This window comes from Rhinolophus sinicus, chromosome 13 (assembly GCF_057876585.1).
Source record: "Rhinolophus sinicus isolate RSI-liver-muscle chromosome 13, RSI-T2T, whole genome shotgun sequence".
Taxonomy (NCBI): Eukaryota; Metazoa; Chordata; class Mammalia; order Chiroptera; family Rhinolophidae; genus Rhinolophus; species Rhinolophus sinicus.
This window is the reverse complement of record NC_142513.1, coordinates 6897602-6922134: the sequence shown is the minus strand read 5'-3', so window position 1 is coordinate 6922134 and position 24533 is coordinate 6897602. Positions and strand designations below refer to the sequence as shown.

Sequence of the window (24533 nt, the reverse complement as noted above, 5' to 3'; positions counted from 1 at the left end):
TAAACACATTAAAAAATCAGCAAAATGCCATGTTGGCTATTGTCTGAGATTCATCTTTTTAGTCCAATGCAAAGCTTGGGAAATGCCTGGTGGGGGGGATTAAAATATGCGAGGTTAAAATGATCAACACAGTTGATTCTGGAGAAGCAGCTCATACTGTGTGCCTTCACCTGTGGCTCAAAACCCCACAGCCTCCTTCCACATTTTCTGCTCTTTCCTCTGCTTTTCACCCACCCCATCCCCACGCAACACCCCCACCCCTTACACACACCACTTTCTCCTTCAGAGGCCTCCAGAATAACACCAACTTTATTTTTCTAAAACTGCTTTTCAGATAACATACCTATACCTACCTATAAAATTTTCCCCAAACTCACATAATGTCTTCATCCCATAATATAAATAATAAACAAAGAGAGAGTACATTTTAGTAAAACAACATGGCATTGTGTGTGTGTGTGTGTGTGTATACATGTATACATGTACGCACACACAAACACACTCAGGCACCACTGTGTTAGGAGACAGAAGCAAAAGTCTGTATTTAATAGAAATAAGACGAATACTTAACCAGCATTTATTGCACCTTTCAGTTATATTGATACCTTGAAATAAAAGCTAAATAACACATGTGTGTGCCCATTCTTGTGACTCCGCCAGGGCAAGGGAGCCAAGGAAGGGCCTGAGCCGGGGTTCACAGGGTAGGGGAGTTACCCCAGTGCCCAGGTGAAAGGCAGAGGGGTGGCGACAGGAGTGGAAGCATGAGGCCATCTGAGGCATGAGTCATTGTTAGTTGCAACAGGAATTGGAGGGAGAGGAGAGAGCAGAGGCTCTTGGTGGCCCCACCATTGAACCTAGTAGCGGGCATTTTGGCCATGTGTTGGCAGTTTCAGGGGTCAGCAGGATGATGGTAGTAGGAACGAGTCCAAATGGGGGGGGAATACATGCTTTGTTGACAATACGGGGCACTGAACATAATAACAATATCAGAAAATCTGCTAATCTGACCTTATTTCTTTGTACAGTAGTTGGGTTTTATTGACTTGTAAATTTCCCCTGGCCTGTGAGTGACTTGAGAGGTGGGTCTTTGCTCTTTTTGTCTCTGTGGCCCCAATATGAATTAGCATCCTCGGTCTGTGGGCCAAATTCTCCCCACCACCTATTTGTGTGGACACAGCCATTCATTAATATATCACCTGGACTACCTTACCCCAAAGGCAAGGCTTAGTACTTGATACAGAGACCCTATGGTCTGCGAATTCTAAAATATTTACTATCTGGCCCTTTAAAAAGAGTTTGCTGGCCCCTGACCTAACATCATGCAGAGAGCATAGTAGATTCCCCATAAATATTTATTTGATGTATAAATGTAAACAATAATAATAACCAGACTTCCTTTCATTATATACGGAGAAACAATTCATCAGTTCTTTTTTGGTTGGCTCACCCCTTGAACTGCATCCCACAAATATGGAACATTTTTTTTCTGAGTCACACTCATTCTCCCAATTGGTCCTGTCCTTTGGAGAATCTCTGAACAGAGCTGGAGTCAGGGGGCCCTTGAAGACAGCAAACAGAAACATCTCGATCAGATATTTTCTCAACATTGACACTATTGACATTTTAGGAAGGATCATTCATTCTCTCCTGGGGGCTGGCGCATGTGGTACAGGATGTTGGCAGCACCCCTAGCCTCCACCCACCAGATGGCAGTAGCACGCCCTGACCTCCTCGAAATGACCATCAAATATGTCTCCTAGGAGGCATTTCTCCTCATTAAGAAACATGGCTCTAGAGCAGGGGTGTCAAAACTTTTTTCAACGTTTTTTACCAAGGGCCAAATGCAGTAAAATACACAAACAGCCGGGCCACTCACTCGAGGTGAAGTACGCATTGCCTCACCTGGTTTATTTAAGTAAACTAAATATATTTTTGGAATTTGCTGCGGGCCAATTAACAATGGATTGCGGACCGCAGTTGGCCCGCGGGCTGCAGTTTGGACATCCCTGCTCTAGAGAGAGAGAGATTGTAAATAAGAACAAAGTACCAGAGATCACTTGTAAATACTCCTGAGGATATTCCCCACATTTATAAAAGAAAAATACTTGACAAAGAGCTTATGGGGTCCAATAAGTTTTGTAAATACTGTATGCTTTATGTCCCATTTTTGGAGTTTGTACTCCCCACTAGCATAAAAAAAAAAGAAAGAAAGAAAGACTGAGAATTCCTGCAATAGCGTCTTCTCTGTCTGCGACATAGTTGACTACACAGCCATCTCAACACATAACACCTGTTGGTATCCCACAGAGCTGTGTCTCCATGGAAACCAATTTGAGAGACTCTGGTTTAAACTAAGAGCCCTTCTTCTGCAGTGATGTATGGTTTCTCTTTCTCTGTCCCACGTTGGGTCATGCCACAAACGCTTATGAGTGCCTGCTTACAAAGTGTCAGGTACTGAGCTAGATCTAGCTGGAGATGGAGCAGGGTGTCAAGACCCACCGTCTCCACTTAAAGGGAGTCACATCCACAAAACAAGCAATTGTGGGCCAGAGAAGATCAAAGCGTGTGGGCGTTGACACTTCCTCAGAATTCAGTGGACAGTTTTGGGGGAATGAATGAAACAGACTTCTTCCAAACCCCTCCTCTTGGCTTTTGTGATATTTCGGCCCCATCTTAGGAGGACACCAAAGTGATTCTTACCAGATCTGTGTGGTTTTAAAGGAAACAAGTGGTGCTTGCTTAAGGAGAAGACAAAAGGAAAACCACTCAGCAATGTGTACCTTCTCGACACCTTCTCAAGAAGAAAGAAACTGGAAATGCTTCGGAATCAGCCCCTGCAGATCCAATTTCAAACATACCCCCACATACAGCACCCCAGCCTTAAGAGGCCTCCAAGTTAGAATGAATTGGCTTCCGTGCTTGCCTAGTAGGCCTCACATTTACCACCTGCATAGGATTAATTTTCTAAGGCTGAGCTTTCCTCCTGATAATCTAGAGTCCAAAGGTTAAGAAGCACTGGGGGGCGGGGGGCATAGGGGGAAGGTGGAGAGAACAAAGTCTCATTTATGTGTCCACTGTAAAATATACTTATTTTAATCATCCCTGAATAAACTCACATTTAGTTCAAAAAATTAATTCACCTTCAGCTGAGAGTCAGGACTTCAGGAGCAACATGGTGTCGTGTTAACAGCGTAGAATACGAGCCCAAAAACCTACACTTAACGGCGGTGGATGGAGTTCCTGCTTTGGGCCAGCTCCTGTGAAGGACATTACTTGCTTAACTCCTTGCTGCACTGTTAGCCCCATTTTACAGATGAAAAAACAGAGGCTTAAAAAGGTGCAGTAATTTACCCGTCACCACAAAGAAGGGCATACAGCCCGAAAAGAAACCAAATGCCTTGTGTTGCCTCCTTGTGAAAAGTATGGATTTGGACCTTGATGTGCTTGAATTTCAGCCCCAGCACTTCCTAGCTGGGACGTCTTGCATGGATGATATGCTTTTTCTGAGCTTCCTTACCTGTGGAAGTGGATACAGGGCTTCTCTATACCCTGGGCAAGAGTGTCCACTTAGCTCAGCGTAGGGCCTCGTTAAACCCCACACTCTCCTTTCTGAGTTTTCTCTAGACCTCACCGACTCCTTGAAGAAAGCCTCCCAATAGCAATGTGTTCTGAAGACCGCTCTGGGAACTTGCATGCATCACCTCATTCTGCCCACTTAATTAATCCATGCTGTGATATTGAGGTGCCTGGGTTTGCCCTGCCTTTGAGGTCCATAACGAGTCCCAAATGACCATGCCTGCTCACAACCAATACTTGAAACCAGTGGTTCTCAACCAGGGAGACTCTGCCCACCATACCCAGGGGACATTTGCATTATCTGGCGACATTTTTGATTGCTATGACTAGGGGGTGGTTGTACTGCCATCCTCTGATGGGTAGAGGCCAGGGACACGGCTGTACACTCTACAACCCCATCTCACTACAAATAATCATCCAGCCCGAACGTCAGTAGTGGTAAGGTAGGGAAACCTTGGTTTAAATCCAGGTTTATCTAGCACCAAAGACAATCGCCTTGCACTCTTTGACTTCCCTAACTGAGGGTTTGTAAACTTCTGCAGTACGGACATTTGGGGCCAAATATTTTTCTGTTCTTTGATGGGGGGGGAGATGTCCTGTAGGGTAAGTGTGGGACGTGTAGCAGCAACCCTGGCCTCTACCCACTAGATGCCAATAGCACCTGCCCCAGTCACGATAAACAAAAATGTCTCCAGATATTGTCCCCAGCACCCCCTCCTGTACTCCAGGATTCCCTCTCCTCCTTCCCTGGGGGGCGAACATTACCCTAACCCAAGGAAAATCAGTTTAACTATAAAATGAGAATAATAATGCTGCCCTGGAAAGTATTAAGAGAACATTCTGGATAACTGTTATTTAAATGTATTTTTAAAAGTAGGTGTGTGTGTGTAGATATATTAAATGCCTAGACCTGCGTGGCAAAAGGAAACATTATCTCTTGTGATTTCCTTCCATCGTATTTTTGGGGCAGCAAATTGACCGACCTCGTTATTTCCCAGCGTGTGCATTAGCACTTTCGTCACATTGGGTTTCCAGGGACTGCACACCAGAACAGAAAACTAGAGCAGTGTACCCTTTTTGTGTTGTTGTCAGTGTCCTATTTTTGGAAGCCCCGTTATTATTCCAAAATAAATCAGATCTTAATTTGAAGCAATGTTACAGAGAGGGGAGCAGCCAACAGCACCAGACGCCCCATAAGTGACCTCACAAGGAGCCAATCACTTTGAGGAGCTGCCTGTCCTCAGACCCAGACAGCAGGGGGGGCGGGCAAAAGCAAGAGAAGCACCAAGATCTAGTACCAGGAGAGGGAGGCACTCATTTCAATGGAGTCCTTATCGAGTAAACTAAGAATTTACATCTGAAAAACCCAAGGCATCTTCACTGATGTTCATTTATTAGAAATTTCCATACAATGAATGTGATGCAGCCACGAAAAAGAAGGAAATTCTGCTGTTTGCGACAACATGGATCAACCTGGAGGACAGTATGCTAAGTGAGATACGCCAGGCAGAGAAAGACAAATACTGCATGATCTTACGTATATGTAGAATCTTAAAAAAAAAAAAAGTCAAACTCATAGAAACAGGGTAAAATGAAGATTACCCGCAGCTGAGGAAATGGGGCACCGCTGGTCAAAGGGCACAAGCCTTTAGTCATAGGACAAATAAGTTCTGGGGAGCTAACAGACAGCATGGTGACTATAGGTAATAATACTGTATACTTGAAATGTGCTAAAAAGAATAGATCGTAAGCATTCTCACCACACACACACAAAAGCAAGTGGGGCGATGGATGTGTTAATTCACCTGACTGTGGTCATCATTTTGCAATGCATGTCAAATCACCACATTGTACACTTTAAATACATACAATTTTATTTGTCAATTATACCTCAATTGAGCTGTTGGAGAGAAAGAATTCCCACGATTGGGGGAACTGAGGCACAGCCAAGCGCTAACAAACTTCCCGTGATGATCTAAACCATGGGTCGGCAGACTTTTTCTGTAAAGAGCCAAGCTGTAAATATTTTAGATTTTTGGCAGGTGTACAACCTCTGTTGCCATGACTCAATTCTGCCATTGCAATATGACCCCAGCCACAGAAGATATGTACATGAGAAGGCATGGCTGGGTCCCAACAAAACTATGTATGGTCACTGAAATTAGAATCTTGAAATTTGAAAATTTCATGGAATTTTCATGCCATGAAATATTCTTTTCATTTTTTTCTCACCCATTTTAAAATGTAAAAACCATTCGTAGTTCATGAACAGGAAACAGCCTGCGTTTGGCCCACCCACCTTATACAGAACATGAAAAAGAGAGAAACTTTATTGTCTCCCCCCCTCAAAAAAAGAAAACACCAAATTCCCACTTTTCTGTCCTTAAGATGAGGGAGACCACCCTGAATATTGGAAATTTGGTTTGGTTAGTACTTAGAAATTAATCTACCAACAGCTTGACTTCTGGAATGTTCTATTTTTCTAATACGATAAACAATGAAGGATAAACTTGGACTCACTGAGTGCTGGCCTTTTTCTTTTCTGTCTATGAGTCCATGGACTAGGTGTTTAAAGTAGAAAGTAACCGATGAATTGGATTTCTTTAGGACTTCCTGGTCAAAACCTAAAATTAGACAAGAACGAAAAATCCCTCAGGTTCCAAGCTTTTATAAAACACAAAGCTCTCAGGTCCCGTATGAAAAAGGGCTTGAAAAACATGCCTCCAATGTCCGTCTTCTTTCCCTAAGCCCAGTCAAATGCCTAACCTGAGGGGTGTGACACTTGACGTAGAACTTCTTGGCGGATCTAAATTTTTCATCCACCACCCCTAGATTAAGATTTTAAAAAGGGTTTGTCTTCTTTTTTTCACCGTGATTACACTATTCAGATTTTCGACTACTTATAAAACTTTTTTTCCTCCCCCTCTCCCAGAGGTCAGCCACTTTTAAGATATAAGAGAATTGGATAACAGATTAATGACAAAGACAAATGATGATTTTTATTTTAACAGAAGTTTCGGTGCGTTTCCCTGCCCAGCCTACGTACTGATAATAAAGTACACTTGACATATAACTGTGTACGTTCTTTGCTTTAAAGTTCAACGATGGATCAAAAGGGAGAATTTTCTCTTGAAAAAGAAATGTCCTAGAAAGAAAAATATAAGGAAGGTTGGGGGGGGGGGAAGCTCATCCATCCCTTTTGTCTCTTTCTCTTCTCTTTGTGGCCCAGAGACCAAGCATTGAGTGACTTCTTCAGAAAAGAGATCAGTGAAATTGTCAGTTGATTACTTCTTCTTGATTAGCATTTATAAGAGCCCTGTGATACAGTATTTGCATTCCTATTTAGCCGTGATTTTTGTGGGGCACCAATGATTAAACTTGTCACGGGGCTTGATTGACGGGGTCAGATCTTCACTTTCTACTCTTTTGAAATTAAAAACAAATGTGTCAGCTCCCTTCATGGGCCGGAGCTCCGTGAAGCTCGCCTGCCTTGTCATTGCAGATAGGTCAGGAATGTTTTAATTTTAGGGATGGATTCTGCTTGTCAAGTAGAGTGTGATGGCGTGTGGTTCTGGAGATGAGATGTGAAGGGTGTAAAACAAAGAAGGGAAAGAACAAAGACAAAGACATTCACATTATTAGACAGATTTAATTAGTCTGAATGGATATTATGCTAGATGAAGCAGTGAGCTGTGAAATTAACCCTTGATTACGGATTGGCGGATCATACTCATAAAGAGAATCAAACCTTTGTGGAGAGACGCAAGGTGTGATTTCAGCTTCCCCTACCCTCTGGGTTGCATGCCAGATCCACACCCCCTCCACCCGCCCCTGTCTACTTGAACACCAGAATCTGTAGACGAAAGCGTGGAAGTTTATCTTTAGTGTGTGCAAGGAGGTGCGCTGAGAGAAGGAATTCCATCTAGCTTTCCTCTCTTCAACTGCAGAGGAAGCCACAAACCAACAGTGGTTGGATGAGAAGCTAAAGAGCTCACCGTGTTACTGGTGTCTGAACCTGAAGTAGAGACTACAAGTAGATAAATTTTAAGGAGGGTTGTTTGGGTTGAGCGTCTGCACTGAATACTAGCTCCATCAACTAGGGTGGACAGTCACCTCCTAGAAACGTCCTTAATACAATCTCCCCCCAACATGCCCCTTCCTCTCCATGGTCTTCTCCAGTGAAGACGCTTGAAAATTCCAGGTACATTAAAAGAGAAATAGGAGGCCTAGAGAACTGACCCAACATTGGTGTCCAATGAAACAAAAATCACTTATACTTAGGACCTCAACAAGGAGGGGACAGTTGTGAGTGACAAGGCACATACGAAGGTATGTGGGTCTGAGCTCATGTGGCCTTCCAGCCATCTTTTAATTAATCCAAATCATCAACAGGATGTAACCTCTGCTGAGAGGGGCCTTGTGTGAGCTCTACCAACTCATGTCTCTGCTTTCAAGTGACTCAGTCTCGATCCTTCTGCAGCATCAGTTCTAGAAGGGGAAGGTTCTGAGTGGCATTACATGGGGGAGTGTTTGTTAGGCTGATCCAGAGTCATGAAAAAAGTCACCAAATTAGGAATTGAGGAAATGGGGTTTTATAACTTGTACTGTGGTGCTTCCTCAAGCTCAGTCTTCTCAGCTCCTTCTCTAAGCACCTGTCACGATCTTGCTGAGGATGGAGTCTGTACTGTGTGTTCCAAGTGCCAAGCACGCATCCTATGTTACTATTATAGCTCAGTGGAGAAAACACAGCACGAATTCTAAGTCACCAATCTGGCCCTGGCCCCGAGTGTTTCCCATCATAGCTTTTCACCTTGATGTATCAGTGGGTCCAGTTCAGGAAACTCCTGGTTGAGGAACAATCTGAACAAACAGGTTTCAAATGTACTTTTGGGACTCTGGGTCAATTGCAATCAATTGCAAAAACATGTATTTCCAATCACTGTTAAAGTCCTCGGGTGTTCAACAAGCTCACTGGCCTTACACTGCCATTTTCTGAAGGTTAGAGGTGGAAGGGACATTGTAATCCTAACCGTGGCTCTGCTTGTGGGAGTGTGGTGCGTGGAAACAGCATGCTTTGCAAGTCAGGTTTGGGACAATGTAGGGACCCACGGCTCTCCCAGGAAATGCGAGAGCCCGTTATTAGCATGTGCTTTGAGTGACGAGACCATGAGGGTCACATGGCTCCAAGAGATGGTTGTATTTCAAGGTCCTTTGGTTTATCCGGAAAGTCAGGCTATTTGTACAGGTAAACACAGCTACAGTATTTACCTGTAGAAACATAGCACTGTTTGGACATGAGGATGGTTTTCTTCCCAAAGATGATGCTTTGTTTCTGAGGAAAGTCCTTTCTTAGCCCGAAGTAATGAAAGAAACAATTTGCTGCCTCCAGTTTGACTTTATGGAATTTTAGAGGAAGAAGAGACTTTAAGAAATCAGCTTCTCAGGGAATTCCCCTGAAAATACACAGAGAGGTTTAGATGGTACTTCGATGATCTTTTTTACGGGGAAGGATTATATATTTTTTTTACAGCATATTCAAGTGTGTGTGTGTGTGTGTGTGTGTGTGTGTGTGTGTGTGTGTGTGTATATCAGGCTTTCTCAACTCCAACACTATGGACTTTGTGGGCTGGATAATTCTCTGTGGCGGGGGCCGTCCTGGGCACCGTAGGATATTTAGCAGTGTCCCTGGCGTCTGCCCACCAGATGCCAGTAGCCCCACCACCCCAGTTGAGACAACTGAAATGTCTCCAAACATTTCTAAATGTTCTCTGGGGTCAAAAGCACCCTCAGGTGAGAAGTACTGATATATATGGATGATTCCATGGATATTATGGCTTAGGATAAGGCTAAAAGAAAAATGCTAGGTTAAAAAAATAGTAGGAAGAATACAGGTGATGGTGATGTGGCAAAAAATCAAGAAGATTGTATGTGACAGAAAGGAGTTTAGGAAAGACTGTTTCTGTCTTACCTCCGCATTTTACAGGTGGGGATAACTGAAATCCAGAACATGGGATGGATTTGACCACCGTCATCCATCTGTCTGTTCTTGTGTTAATCTCACCAAGATAAGGCAAGAAAGCGCCTAACACGGTGCTTGGTACAAAGCAATGGCAATGATCCTCACCAGGTATTGAGCACCTGCTCTCTGACAGGTACTGTTTTAAGCTCTTTCCATGTCGTAACTCATAGTATTCACAACAACCCCGGAAGGTCAGAGTTATTATCATTCCCATGTAAAGGAAGAGCTAAGGAAATGTGTGAAACAAATCTATGATGGGGGAGGACGATGACAAGCCATTTGGTGGGACTGTGGATAAGGGTATGTGACTTGCCATTTATACTTTCATGCCATATTTATGGTATTTCTCTTAGCGCCTACTATGAACCAAGTGATACGTTGCATCTGGCCCAAAATAAACACCTAATTCATGTCAGCTATTATTAGGTATTATTCCTACGGTTTTGTGTGCTGTTGCTACATTAGTAGCAAAGCCTGCTTCTGCCATTTATGCATATGAGCCATGCCAAACTGAAGAATTTGTTTTCTCAGTTGGGCTTCCAGAGTTTTCTTTCCTGTCAAAGAAAAGCAGGAAGTTATGCGTTAGTCATGCTTTAGGTTGCAAGTAAAAGAAAACTTTACTTAACAGGGATTTGAATAAAATGGGCGTTTTCTTTTCTCCCCATCATGACGTTCAGACGTAGACAGTTATGGTGTTGGGTCAGTGGATTAATGATGTTACAAGTTGTCTTTGTGAAATGAAGTCTCTTGAGTGTTGTCTCAGTCATAAAATGGCTGCTGCCCCTAGACTTGATGTCCACATTCAAGGAAGAAAAAGGAGTGAAGAAACTGTCCTAGCCACCTTTGTCCCTCTTCTCGGGGAAAAGGGGCAAATCTTTCCCAGAAACCCAGCAGAATTTCACTTAAAATTAAACCTCCTCAGCCAGAACTGTATAATTTTGTCAGTGATAGCTGCAAGATCCGGTGATGTGAGCATTTAGTTGGGCACGTTGCCACAGAAAACAATGCCAGAATTTTATCAGCAGAAAAGAAGAGGGAAGCGAGTATTGGGTAGGCAATCAAGAGCATCCATCCCAAGGACTATCCCAGTAGCAAGAATGCACTGTCGGTCCCCTTCTCCTTTCGTCCTCAGTGCCTGCTCCTCCGGCAGCCAGCATTGGTTGCAGATCTGTTTTCCATTCTGAATTAGCATGAGTCAATCACCAGATGTGGACTAGGGAAATATTGTTGCCCAAATATGTCCTGAGTGCAGTGGGCTATATAAACAGTATTAGATGCCACGATCTCCACCACCCTCACCATCACCGTCATCACCATCACCACCACCACAACAAAATGGCTGCTTGAGCACTTACCTGACAGTGTATGTTTTTCATGTACACTATCTCATGTAATCAACACAATGACCTCATAAGGTTACCGTCACTGACCTTTCGCAGAAGAGGAAATTAAGTTGGTGAAAGGCAAAGTGGTTCATTTAAGGCCACTCGGTTGGGAAGTGGCAGCTCTGGGCTTGAACTCAAGCCTGAGGAACCCCAAAGCCCACCGTCTTCCCCGTCAAGGTGTCAAGCGTTGTTGTGGCAAAATTAACTGTCATGGGAAGTAGTTTACCAGCAATACAAGACAAAATACTCGTGAGTGCTCAGCTATGTGGTCCAGGAAATACGTTTTGGAAGAATAACAAGGAAGACAGATTTCATGAGGCCAGATGTAGTCAAGAAAGACACCGAGCTGTCCTTTAAGAGTTATTTGACTTGATTTCTATGTGCAGTAGTTATGAAGGTCAATGCTTGGCTCCCAGCTACAACAAACACACAGACACAAACAACACTTCAGAAATCTGGACAGCCACAAAGCAAGCAGAAACCGTCACGCTCAGCACAGATCTATTTGGAGTTTATGGGCATTTTTGAGGTTTCTCTGGGTCCACTGACAATCCTGTGACCATCTGCCTGGCACCAAGGACTTCAGTTGTTGACAGTGCCTTAGCTAAGCTGAGAGCAGGCAGATCTGGAGACAGCTGCGGAGGGTGGGCTGAGGGGCCCACCTCTGCTCCTTGAGCGTGTTTATTCAGGCTGGTTTGCCTAAACCCCGTCCAGAATTCCTCCAAGCTGAAATAGGAGACCATGTGCTTTCTTTTCACATAGTATTTCTGAATGCCCATGAATGAAAAAGAAAGAAAACAAAAGCACAAATGTCCAGGATACATGATATTCCCCAACCACAAAAAAGACAGGAAGCACTTTAAATCAGCCATCCAGCCCTTTCGTAAGGGATTTCCCTGGTGGTTTGGGGACCATACTGGCTCTTAAACAACTTAGGTAAAGAATATTAATTCAGTGCAGCTCAGCTCAACCAACAACTTCTGAACACTTACTGCGTGCCAGCCTCTGTGTGAGATTCGAATGCCAGATGCTGGCGGACACAGACACAAGTAAGACCAAGAGGGGCACTTAGGGCAAAAGAAGCAACAGACACCTCACTGAGACAGAACCAGAGGGTGACATGGAGTGCCACTCCGATGGTTGTTTTCTTATCTAGTTCTTTTTTTCCAGAGTAATAAGCACTTCATGCAGAAAGAACTTCAAGCCAAAGTGAAAAACCGATCCATGTGAAAAATCAAAATAGGGGAAGGCATTATAGCAAGGTAGCAAAGTGCATTTCTTTGAGAATCAGATTTTCCTAAGATCTAGGCCCAGCTCCCGTACTTGCTAAGTGTGTGACTTTGGGTGTGTTATTTTATCTTTCTCAGACTCAGTTTACTCATCTGTAAGATAGGCATGATAATACTCCCTACCTCATTGAGCTGCTGTGAAAACGAAATGAGATAATGCAAAAAAAGGGAAGAAAGAAAAAAAAAAGCACTTAGCACAGTGCCTGGCACATAGGAAGCTCACCATTTATTTTTGTTTTCAATAACAACAATGCTGAAAATGTATTGTTACCATCACTGAGCGTGGTGCACTGCTGTCTGGAATACAGTGAGCCCTCATTTATGGTTTGCTGTGGTTGTTTTTGTTGCTGCTGCTGTTAAAGTGTTTAAGACAATGTCTGGTGAAATATAACAACCCAATGAGCACAGCTATGATGCTTCCAGAGCCCCGATGTGGATGCATGGGAAAAACTCTGGGAAATGGATCCTATGGAACCCCTACCCGTGATTAATGATGGAGGGAAATGTGCCTTCTTTTCTTTTTTAATAAACTACCTTAATAAACTACCTCCAAGAAACTACCTTAGTCACCTTCATCCTGCCCAAAGTCATTATGAAGGTAAAATTCACAGAACCATAGCCAGAAGCTTCGAGACTGCCCTGGATAGAACACATGCTATCTATGCTTCTACACCTGATATTATGAATGACATACTTAGATTAAAGATGTGAAAGGTCTGGCCCCATGGTTTATTTCAATTAGGTCTCCCCTTCTCTTCATGTATCCTTGGCCCAGAAACTCTGCATGATCCTGCTACAAGCCCGAGACTTTCCTTGGAATTCCATCTTCTTGATCCCTTTCTTCTCCTCGCCTCCTCCCTTAGAAAGCCTTCCTTATTTCAAAGCCTTGCTGAAACACCATCTCCTCTAGAGAGCCTGCTGGTATCTTCCTTTTTGTCCCAGGCTAGAAACGATCCTCCCGTCCTCTGGACACCTGCAGAAAGCTCGTGTGACCTGTGTCAGTCTGTATCTTGGTTAACAATCGTGTGTGCATTAGTAAGGACTGTGGATTGCCCATGACAGAAAATCCACTCAAACCAGCTTACGCACAGAGGGAATGGATTGGCCCCTGTGAAGGTCGAAGGTGTAACTAAACTCAGGCAAAGCTTAAATATTGTCCTTGCAAAATCTGGCTTCCTCAGCCTCTCAGACCTCGATTCCTCTGTAGTGACGTAATTCTCAGGCAGGTTTTCCAACTTGCGGTGGCTCAGAAACCCCTAAAAGCTCCAGGCTAAGCCTCTCCAAAGAAAAGGGTTCCAGCAAAAATCTTTCCTTGGACTGGCTTGGGTCGTGTGTCCATCCCTGGACCCATCACTGCAGCAGGAGAATAGAGCACACTGATTGGTCGGACTGGAGTGCCCACCTGGTCGCTGGGAGGTGGGGGCAACCGAACTCAAGGCCCTGGCCTGAGAGTGAGAGAAAGGTGGTCTCCACGGGCAGGTCAGGGTTGTACCCAGAGGAAACAACCATCTTCTATGGCAAGTAGAAAATCCTGGCTAATTTGTCTTTCAGTCCGTCAGGGCACCTAGCATGTGATTCCTCATGAAGTAAATGCTCAATAAAATTATCTAATGCGTGAAAAACTGAAGGAAGTGATGAAACTAAAGAACTTACCTATGATGGGCTTTGCTTATTTCCTCTTCTGACACAGTTACCTGGCCAAGCAGAGATCACACATCCATTTGAGTATTTCTCCAACTTACTCTTTTAGACAAACTCTTAGTAAACCAGATATCACAGAGCCTTTCACCTGGTGTCCAATATGATGCAGAAGATACGAACGTTTAATAATCCAGCGTGCCTCGCTTGCTATGAAAAAATGTTATGTTTCCTTTTTTAACTCAGTAAGAGAGTCTTCACCGCGATCCAGTCCTTGACCTATCTGCTTGAACCTGAACCTTTTCTTTCTAGCCATCTCTGGTCATACAGAATGGGCAAGACTTCTGGCATCCTCCATGCTTCTTTGTTATTAAAAGCAGGATCAGTTAATAAATAATTCTGATGCTCAGTTTCTCTGGAACAAGGAGATAAGGGCAGGAACACTTGAGTCTCACAAATTACATGCTATAGTATAGATTTTCACCCAGAGTGGAGGACAGCCTAGCGTTCTCTTCTTCCCTGTGGCATAAATTGTTCTAATTATACGTGCAAGATCCTCTATCCCCAAAGATATGAATTGGAAGCACTGTGTCTGTTCTTTTAATTCCAAGAAGCATTTGCAGTTACGTGTTCCCACCCCCCTTGTTTTCAAACTGAATTGTTTCAGTAGTAGCTTGGTGTGTCAGCTTGTAAGTCTATAAAACAGTTTTATACCAGCTGGAGATTCAACGTGCTACATGAATACATAACAGTGCCTAACCAAGGAGGTTTGTAATTCAGTAATTAGCTGTAATTAATGAACACAAAGTGAAGACTCATTTACAGTTTAAATTATCACATTAGCTCCTGTCACCCTCTATGTACACAAAACAGCAGGAATTCAATTATTTTTATTCTTCAAAGCTAATTTAAAATTTAAGGGATGCCATTACATGAAATAATAGGTAGGAAATGTAATCGAAATCACTGGGAACAGTTGGCCGTCCTTAGAATTAAAAAAAAAAAAAAATGTGATCGCTGACGATTTGGAAATGTTTTCTCGTCTGTGAACAGATGAAGGATTGAAATCTCTGCTCTTTTCAGTATATTTAATTTAAAAGAGGAAGCGGGTTTGGTGGTTGCTGACTCTTTGTGCAAGGAGACTCATGGCACAGAATTGTGAAAGCAGCTGATCACTAATAATGCTGTTGTTGATAGTAATAAGATGACAGCCTGGGAGAGACACATCCCATTATCCTTAATGGGGGCTGAGTCGCCTGCAACCGCACGGAGTTCCTGGAATTGTCACCCATTTTTGATGCATAACTTCAGCTCGGGAGACCCTACGTCATTGTCACATTGCTGTCGTCCTCGGTGTTTCGTACGTGTGTGTGATAAATATCCTTTAATTCATTTGTCGAACATGGACCCAGCACTGCCTCTGTTCTCAGGCCCTGGTCTCAGTGCCAGGGTCACAGCAGTGGACAAGACAGGCTTCGTTCTTGACCTCATGGAGTCAACATTCCAAGTGGGAAGAGACAGACCGTAGCCAGGGGTCCTCAAGCTTGGTTATTAATAGAATCACAGGGGAAGCCTTAAAAATAGAGGTATGTCAAGAACTGGGCTCCAGTCCTAATTAATTGAACCAAATTCTCTGGGGGTCAGGCCTGGGCACCAGTATTTTTAATAGCTCTCTCTGGGTGAGTCTACACGCAACCAGAATTGAGAAGCATTATGGTCAACTAATAAATACAATTAATAAATTAGCGTGGATTGGTGAGGTGGGCTGCAATAAAAATGAAGGAAAGCCGTGTAGAAAGGGACTGGGGGCTGCTCTAGAGTGAGTGTTCAGGGTTAGATTCTCTGGGCACTGACCTGGCAGGAGAACTGAGTGTGAAAAGAGGCCCACCCTGAGAAAATCGGGGAGTATGTTGCTCTAACCCAGGCATCAGCAAAACTTTTTCTTCTTCGTCTTTGAGTTGTTTATTGATTTTCATTTTTAACCCTTTGAAAATGTAAAAGCTTTCTTAGCTCAAGGGCTGTACAAAAACAAGCTGCCGGCCAAATTTCGCCCACTCAAACCGTGTTCTAGAAAAAAGGGACCGGCAAGTACAAAGCCCGTGAGGCAGGTATGAGTTGAATGTATTAGAGGACCAGAAAGGAGGCCGGAGTAGGTGAGGCCGAGTGGGTCAGGAGGAGGAGACGATGGGGCTAGAGACATGGGCAGGAATCTGGATTTTATTTTACCTACGATGAAAGTCATTGGCAGATTTTAAGTAGGGAATGAAAGTGTGTGTGTGTGTGTGTGTGTGTGTGTGTGTGTGTGTGTGTGTGTCTGTGTGTGTGTCTGTGTGTCTGTGTGTGTGTGTGTGTGTGTGTGTAAAGGAGACACACGATCCCATACTCACCATAGTATATCTTACTGCAACTGCCACTAATCTCATTCCATGGCAGTTCCGGGAATAAAAAAAACAAAGCCCATGTGGACAGAATGCTGCGTCTGTTGCTTTCGACTTCTCCATTCCTGCACTTTCCCCCTCCTCTTCTCATGTTCATTTTTCTTTGCCTTTTAAATAGGCCACTCGAAGCTTCTCTGTCTAATTTTTCATAGGTGATCGACTGCTGAGTGGGGGTTTAGGTAGACAGAGGGAAGGCGCTGATAAGGCAGAGCACGGATTCTATTAGGGAAATGCGGTGGTAATTAATGAATCCTGCCAGTAATTGGGAAGGTGTGAGTCCCCGTAATATCGTAATGATAGTCATCCGTCTGTGCGTCCCCCGTCACTAGGAGCCATCCCTCATCGCACTCTGATCTCAGACTCTTAGCCATGCAGATCGCCCTGACAGGACGCTGTATCTCTGTCTCCCTAATTGGGCAGTATAGAGTTGTTTATGGATATTGTCGGCATTTAGGCCTGTTGGAGGTTGTTCAAAAATCGTTAGCAAAGTTGCCTTAACAGCATTGTCAAATATGTATTCCCCTGTTTCAATATCTGTTTTTAAGGAGGCAGAGGCTCGTGATGAAATTAAGCTACATGCATTGTGCGGACTGGAGCTCTCGGCTCGATTGTTAGTAAACCGTTTTTGAAGTAAAAACCAATTTACAGCAATTTCTCATCCAGCTAAAGATAAAACTTCAGTCCGTGTGCTGGAGCAGGATGCTTTTTAATAGCACGTCCTCGGTTCTGAAGAGCACATCGAGTGCGTTAATGCCAGCCTGAGACACAACCATTTGCAAAAATTACGGTTTTGCATTGAGACCAGTTTCTAAACATCCATCACCATTTAATTCCAAATGGGCACCTTTACTGGAAGCAGTTGCCATGTTTTCTTACCAGTATTTTTTCCTGTATGCAAGTGGCTACCCTTTTGTCTCCCCCAACCAAACTGAGAGATGAATTGTCTGAAATGCCATGAATTTTTTTTAAAGGCCTTATAAATCTGGTAAGTGAGCTTAATGTTTCTGTCGTGCTGTTTAAGAGGGATCTGTTAAATATTTAGAAAACATGGGAATACCATTTTAATCTATAATCAACACACTTTAAAAGTATTCAAATATGAAATAGTTACCGTTCAGACTGCATCTTCATCAATTCTAAAAGGAGAGAAATTTAAGAAGCTCTGGTTTCCATTTTTCCCGCTGGAGGAAGACAGAGACTTAGGTGCAAAGGCCAAACATGGATGTAGAGATCTTTCGTCTCAGTTCTTCCACTCACTAGCTCTGTGTGGCCTTGGTTAAATACCAGGCCTCTCTGAACTGCAGGTGTCTCTTCTGTGTCACCAGCGCTCAACTATAGATCTGAGGCTTAAAGCAAATGAATAGATGTGAACGTACATTACATGGAAAAGGCTCTGCGCTCAGACCTAAGTCGCTGTGCCACTCACTGGCTGAGAGAACTTGGACAAATCATTTAACCCCTTTTGAGCCACACTTTCCACATCTGTGAAATGGGCCAGATAATACAAACGTCATAGGGCAGGGCTGAAGAGCAGAGACAATGAGTTGATAGTACCCAGGATGAGCTTGAAACCCAGCAGCTCCCCCACCAGTGGTGGCTCGTTCCCATGGAGGGCTATGCCTGGCATCCAGGGGCACTCAGTAAACAGTCATGGAGTGAGTGGAGCAACCATCAGGCACCATCAGCATTTAGGAGATGGTCACCATTGATTTGCCTGCCTCTGCAGTCTCCAAACTTGACTTTCACATTGGCTTTTACAGTTGTTAGGGAAGCATTCAAGCAATGATCCCAGCCGTACGAGAACCAAGGGAAGGATTGGATCCTGGGAGGCAACCACCATTCCAGTTTGCCTGGGACTGACCGGCACTAAAACCAGTCCAGCCCTGGCCAACTGGGATGAGTAGGTCACCCTAAGTTAAAAAAAAAAAAACAACTCCTCTTCCAAGCCTCAACCCCAGCCATGGTGTACTAAAGCCTTGGGTTCTCAAAAACCTTCTCTTTCATTTCTAACTCTGTGGATTGGTGGTGTTTCTCTCTAGAACAATCTGGAATGTTCCAGATACTCTCCAGAAACAGAAATGGCTGCTGGGCAATGCTGTCCCGAAACAGGCGTCTTCACCTCAACTCATCCCGAAAGTCCTATAGGTACCAGTGACCGAGCTGTTATTATGGCTGCCCCTCTTACAAAACGCGGCTCCGTTCGTTGTGTCTGGAAAGAAGACAGGAAGAGGCGAGGGGGAGCCCATCGGTGCCAGCATTGCAGTGTTCAAGTGAGAACCAGCAGGATGAAATTGAGAGAGGTTAACGTGACGGGGAGGGAACTGCACAGAAGTCCGCTGGGCAGGAGTTAATCAGGGAGCCTGGGCAGCCTACTGAGCAGGGGCTGGCGCTTTCCTGTCCGTCCACAGGGAAACAGTGGGAGCCCCCTGGACGGCGCAAACCCCCCGAATCTTCCCTCTGTGGACGTCCTAGCCGAGGAAGTGTCTCGGCTGTGTCGAAGGGCCCACAAGCCCTGTAACCTTTGGTGCTTTTGTCACAAGCCTCCCAGGGTGGTCCGGCTCGGCAGCCAGGACTTTCTCACGAAAGTCTTCATTCATCCCAAATGACAAACCAGGTGGGCCATCTTTACACGAAAACGTTTATTTTGCAAGCCCGAGCTCGTTTTCTCTTTTTAATCACTATCCCTTACTCCCTTGGATTTGAACGAACAGCTGTAACGAATGTGTCTGCCTCTCTCGTGAGCATGGAGGCTGACAGGGTTCTAAGCTAAGGCCTCAAACTGGAAGAACACTCATTCCAGGGCCTCCATCCTTGACTATGAATGTGCTAGCATTTCCTGTTACAAAACATGAAGGGGAAGGAAAGAAAAAGGAGAAACTTGAAGTGTAAGGAACTTCTCTGAACATAGCAGCTAGCAACGCTGGATGCAAACTGCTGTGCAGAATAATTGTCAAATGCTTGCATAAACACATAAATAAGATAAATTTATCTTCATTATTCATATTTGGTGCTCTCTCCTTCCACTTATTTATGCTTTAAACAACAGTTACAGTAAATATAACAATAAAAAAAAGTGCCTGCAGTGGACAGGAAGACGATCAAGCAGCCCTGATATACAGCAATTCATGTTTCTTCTTTACAATCACTAACGAATCTTAACTGGAGCTATGTCCCGTTCCCATGTGAGTGATAAGCAGTGATTTATTATGAAGTGTCATGAAATCGGAATGCCATACAGTGAGACATGAGCTAGTGGAAAATGCTTTCCCTGTTTCCCAACCTCATTACTCAAAGATGCAGTGTCCCCTTACCAAGGCTAATTTAACTGAGTTTTCTGAGTCCTGTACTCACGGGCGGTGGAAATTGGCCAAGGAGAGGATGTCCAGGGAAGTCTGGTGCCTAACACTACAGCCCTGGCCCAGCTGGTGCCAGGGCTGGCTAGCAACACTGGAACTGTGCAAATTGGCCAGCCTCCAGAAGTATGATCCCAAGAATTGTCTCGACTGTCTGCCAAGCAGCAAGAATGCTAATGCACTCAGGAAGTGAAACCCACACAGGGAGAAGGAACCCGAAGAGCAACTTTGATGAGTTTGGGCCTTGTGCTATCCACACGACATGCCATCCTCCTTGGAACTCATGCCTTTATCATTTAAGACTTACCCAATGGCACACGGGAGCCAGCTGAACCTAGAGAAAGATCACAGGCTTCAGAGCCAGATTGGACCTGGGTTCAGCCCCAGCTCTTCCATTTCCCACCATCACTGGTGTAGTAGATTGCACAAATGGCCCCAGGTCTTTACCCTTCCCCGTACCCAGGTCAGTTTGCAGTATCCTCTCATTCTGATTCTAAACTCAGTTATATGACTTGCTATGGGACCCATTGGATGTTGGCAGATATCATGCCAGCAGTGGCTTGAAAAGAGCTTGCACGATTGGACTTGCTTACGCTCACACCTCAGTCAGTGCTACCAGAACATGCCCACACTGGCCTCCTGGAGGATGAAAAAGAGCTGCGTCACTGTGGTTGTCCCAGCCTTGCTAAAGAAAGAGAGCAGGAGGTCACTTCTTTCACTCTTTCTCTACTTCCTCTCCCTTCTTTTTCTAGGCTCCTTTGCTCTTGGATGTGTTGGATCTTAAAAGAAAGGTTGGTGGAAAGGGGGACAACCTCTTATACTAATAAAGAGCTATTGCAATCCTGTCTTATCATCCATTGCCCCTGTGGGGCAGGCATCCAGGGACTGACTCTCTAGTGCGGACAGGAGAGGGGTCTATAAAAGTCCCAGATCCTCCTAATATGGGAGATGTGCTCCATTCAGGACGACTTCTGACTCGCTAAACATCTGCTCACTCATGGTTTACGCTTCATCCTTTTGCCACTAATGGCCTCTCTCCCCTCTAGGGCTGGGTACCAGTAAGCAGCGAGACAGCTCTTGACCTACTGAAAACTTACACATCTTTTCTTTCTTGCCAAAACAGTGAGCGTGTAAGGAAATTTCTTGTCCCTCTTCTGCTCTGTCGTCTTTGCTCCTTCTCAATAGTCACAGAGATAGACCAGAGAATCTGCTGTATAAGCATAGCCCAACGAGAAGTTAGATGCCTGTCTCTCCTTCTCACTGGGACCCAGTCCCTTCAACCCCTCAAGTGTTTCTTGCAGGGTCACTCACCTGGCTTCTGCAGCCCCCTCAACAGTTTTTCAATGAATTCCTCTAGTCTTTTCCTAGGTAGGCTGTTGGCAGCTGGGAAAAATGGTGATTCTTCTGCCACTTAATAAATCCCAGGGGGATGTGTCTAACAGCCCTCCCCCACCCCTGGTTTTTACTTTTTATTTTGAAATGATTTTAGATTAAAGTGGAAAAAAATAGTAGAGAGAAGCTTCACCCAGCTTCCTGTTGTGTTAGCGTCTTACCTAACCACCGTGCAATTATCAAAACCAGGAAATGAACCTTGGCTCAACACCATTCACTAAACTATCAACCTTGTTCGAATATTCCCTAAATTTCTTGTTGCTGCTCCAAGATCTAATTTAGAATCTCACATTGGATTTAGCGGTTGTGTCTCCATCGCCTCCCATCTGTGAAAACCCCTCAATCTTTCCTTGTCTTTGATGACTTTAACTCTTTGGACATGTCCTGGTCAGTTATGTTGTAGAGCGTCTCCCTATTTGGGTTTGTCTGATGGCTTCTCACAATTAGATTGAGAGGATGCATTTGGGTGAGGGTGAGAAGACCATAGAAATGACGTGCCCATCACATCAGGGGTTTCATGAAGATGTGCCATCACTGGTGATGTTAACTTTGGTCCCCTGGTTAAGGTGGCACCTGGCAACTTCCTTTGAAACGTGAAGTGCTTAGTGGTCACCCCCGACTGACTCGTTGATATTACTGTGTTTCCCTGAAAATAAGACCTCGCCGGACAATCAGCTCTAAATGCATCTTTTGGAGCAAACATTAATATAAGACCCAGTCTTATTTTACTATAATATAAGACCCGGTCTAACATAATATAATATAACATAACATAACATAACATAATAATATAATATAAGGCCGGGTCTTATGTTAATTTTTGCTCCAAAAGACGCATTCGAGCTGATGGTACGGCTAGGTCCTATTTTCGGGGAAACACAGTAGTAACCACTCCTAGGCACTGGCCATATGGGAAGGCAGGACCACATGGCAGTTAAACACGTGATCCCAGAGCCAGAGAGCTCTTGATGCAAATCCTAGCTGGGATCCTTTGGGCCAGTTGCTTAAAGTTTTTCCACCTCAATGTCCTCCTTTCCAAAGGACCTAATTCAGGGTTGTTGTGAGGATTAAATTAAGAAATAAGTAAAAGCTCCAAGCACAGTGCAGAGCACATAATAAGCCAATTACTTCATCTCTCGGCCTCAATAACTTCATCAGCAAAAGGAGGATAGGAATGCCTCATTCTACAGCAAGATAGCGCACGTATAAAAGAATATTATGGCTTTTTGTCCGACATCTTAGCGAAGCTGCAGTCGTACTGTGTGCTGTCCGCACTTTGCCATGCCGCCCAAAGACGACAAGAAGAAGAAAGATGCTGGAAAGTCGGCCAAGAAAGACAAAGACCCAGTGAACAAATCTGGAGGCAAGGCCAAAAAGAAGAAGTGGTCCAAAGGCAAAGTTCGGGACAAGCTCAATAACTTAGTCTTGTTTGACAAAGCGACATATGACAAACTCTGTAAGGAAGTTCCCAACTATAAGCTTATAACCCCAGCTGTTGTCTCTGAGAGACTGAAGATCCGTGGTTCCTTGGCCAGGGCAGCCCTTCAGGAGCTCCTTAGTAAAGGACTTATTAAATTAGTTTCAAAGCACCGCGCTCAAGTAATTTACACTAGAAACACCAAGGGTGGGGATGCCCCAGCTGCTGGTGAAGATGCATGAAAAACAGGTCCTACCAACTGTACGTTTTGAAAAATAAAACTTTATTAAATCTGATCAAAAAAAAAAAAAAAAAAAGAATATTATGTATGAGAAGGTACTTGTCACGTTCTTCCAAGCTCTTCTACTCAGTTCTTCCAAGAAGTTTCTACTCAGAAATGAGCTCTGCCTTTCCTTTCGGTTATGTTGTATTGCTGGCCTGTATTGTGTTGTATTGCTGTTAGATGTGTCTGCCTTATCTAGCCTTCATAGACTAGAAGGGTCTTGGAAGGTGGAAACTTGTCTTTCTCACCATAATTCTGTTGGACACAGGTTGGTAACATGCGGGTTGGGTCAGGGGACAGAAATTCCAGCCATTGGGAGGCTCTATGTGAATGAAGACCAAGAGATTATCAATCAGTGACAGGAATCCATTTGTTGGAACCTACCTGATGTCACAAAAGAAACACTTGATAAATATTGAATGGATGGATGAATGAATGAATGAAGAATGAATGAATGAATTTGCCTTTGGTTATGTATAGCAATAAAGAAAAAGAAATTTAACTTTTATCTTCTAGACTTTGAATGCCTCTGCCAACAACTAAATCTCTTCCCGGGAGGGCAGATGGCGGCCTGTACAATGAACAATTTAATCTTTAGAAAATGGAACAACTTTGCCAGCAAACTCCATTTTTCTCCAAGAACACATTGTCAATAACATGTGCTCTCAAATATGTGGTGAAATTGATGACTGGGTCCTGATTTATGGAAACAACAACAAATTAAATGATTACCTTTCTCTTTCCTAGCTTGGGGTCCTTCAGACCAGCCATGAATTTTTTTTTTTCTCGTTCTCTAATAATAGAGGAGGTCTAATTAAAATGCTGGCTGATTGTGCGTGTGGAGCAGAGGAAAGAAAGAAGAGTGTCCAGGGTATCTTAATTTAGAACCAGGAGGGGAAAAGCCACTTACGTGATAATGAAGATTAACTTAGGGAACCACTGGTGCTCCCTCCTCACATAAAAGCACATATTGAAGGAATCCTTCACACAAAGACTTTTGTAGCCACTTATGTAGCCCCTCGTATGAAATTTTCTTGGTTTTGAACAAACTTGAAGCTTTGGATTGGACGAAATAGACCAGGTGAGGGGAGAGGTGCTTGGAGAAATGGGTCTGTCTGGACAGTAGCCAGATTGGATATTCGGGACGTTTCCTGAGTCACAGCCTTGTTCAGAAGGAGTCCCCATGCTAAGACGCCTCCTTCTAGAAAGGGGGTTCTGGACTCCTATTTGGGTCAAGAACTTTTTGAAAATCTGGTGAGAGCTATGGATGTCTCCCCAGAAACAATAAACAAGTGTGTGTTTACACATATACAGAAATGTAAAATTTTGCTTATAGTGTCATCCATCTCTTATCCTGCAGTAAACTTGAACAACTTGAGTCATAATTGCTGTTCAAAATTCCAGGCTTCACCATCTTTCCTGTAATGCTCGTCCAAGGTTAAGAATTGCTTGACTGAAGAGGACCTTGGTTTCCTTAGGTCACACAAAGTTCTTGATTGCTTCAGGCTGTAGGCTCCTTTGGCCACCCGGGGAGGCCCCTGGAGCCCTTCTCAAAACTAATGCTTTTAAAGACATAAAATACAATACATAGGGTTAAAAAATCACGGACACACAGTTATCAAATGTTAAAGACATCAATTTGTGATATAGTAATAGGTGAATTTCTTTATATACCGTAAATATCATACCCAGCACTAAGGCTAGGAACCACTATAATTCCAAAGTAATGATGAGTGTACATGA

The 24533-nt window shown here is 43.9% G+C and overlaps 2 protein-coding genes across 3 annotated transcripts in view; both read left to right on the top strand.

Moving 5' to 3' along the window:
- The window catches only part of TSHZ2 (teashirt zinc finger homeobox 2), a 420481-nt gene that overhangs the window by 371887 nt on the left and 24061 nt on the right, over window positions 1–24533 (top strand). The window lies entirely within an intron of this gene.
- On the top strand, window positions 22316–22827 carry LOC141570816 (small ribosomal subunit protein eS25). Its single transcript, XM_088789479.1, has one exon. The coding sequence runs from the start codon at window positions 22372–22374 to the stop codon at window positions 22747–22749; it is 378 nt and encodes a 125-aa protein (XP_088645605.1). The 5' UTR covers window positions 22316–22371; the 3' UTR covers window positions 22750–22827.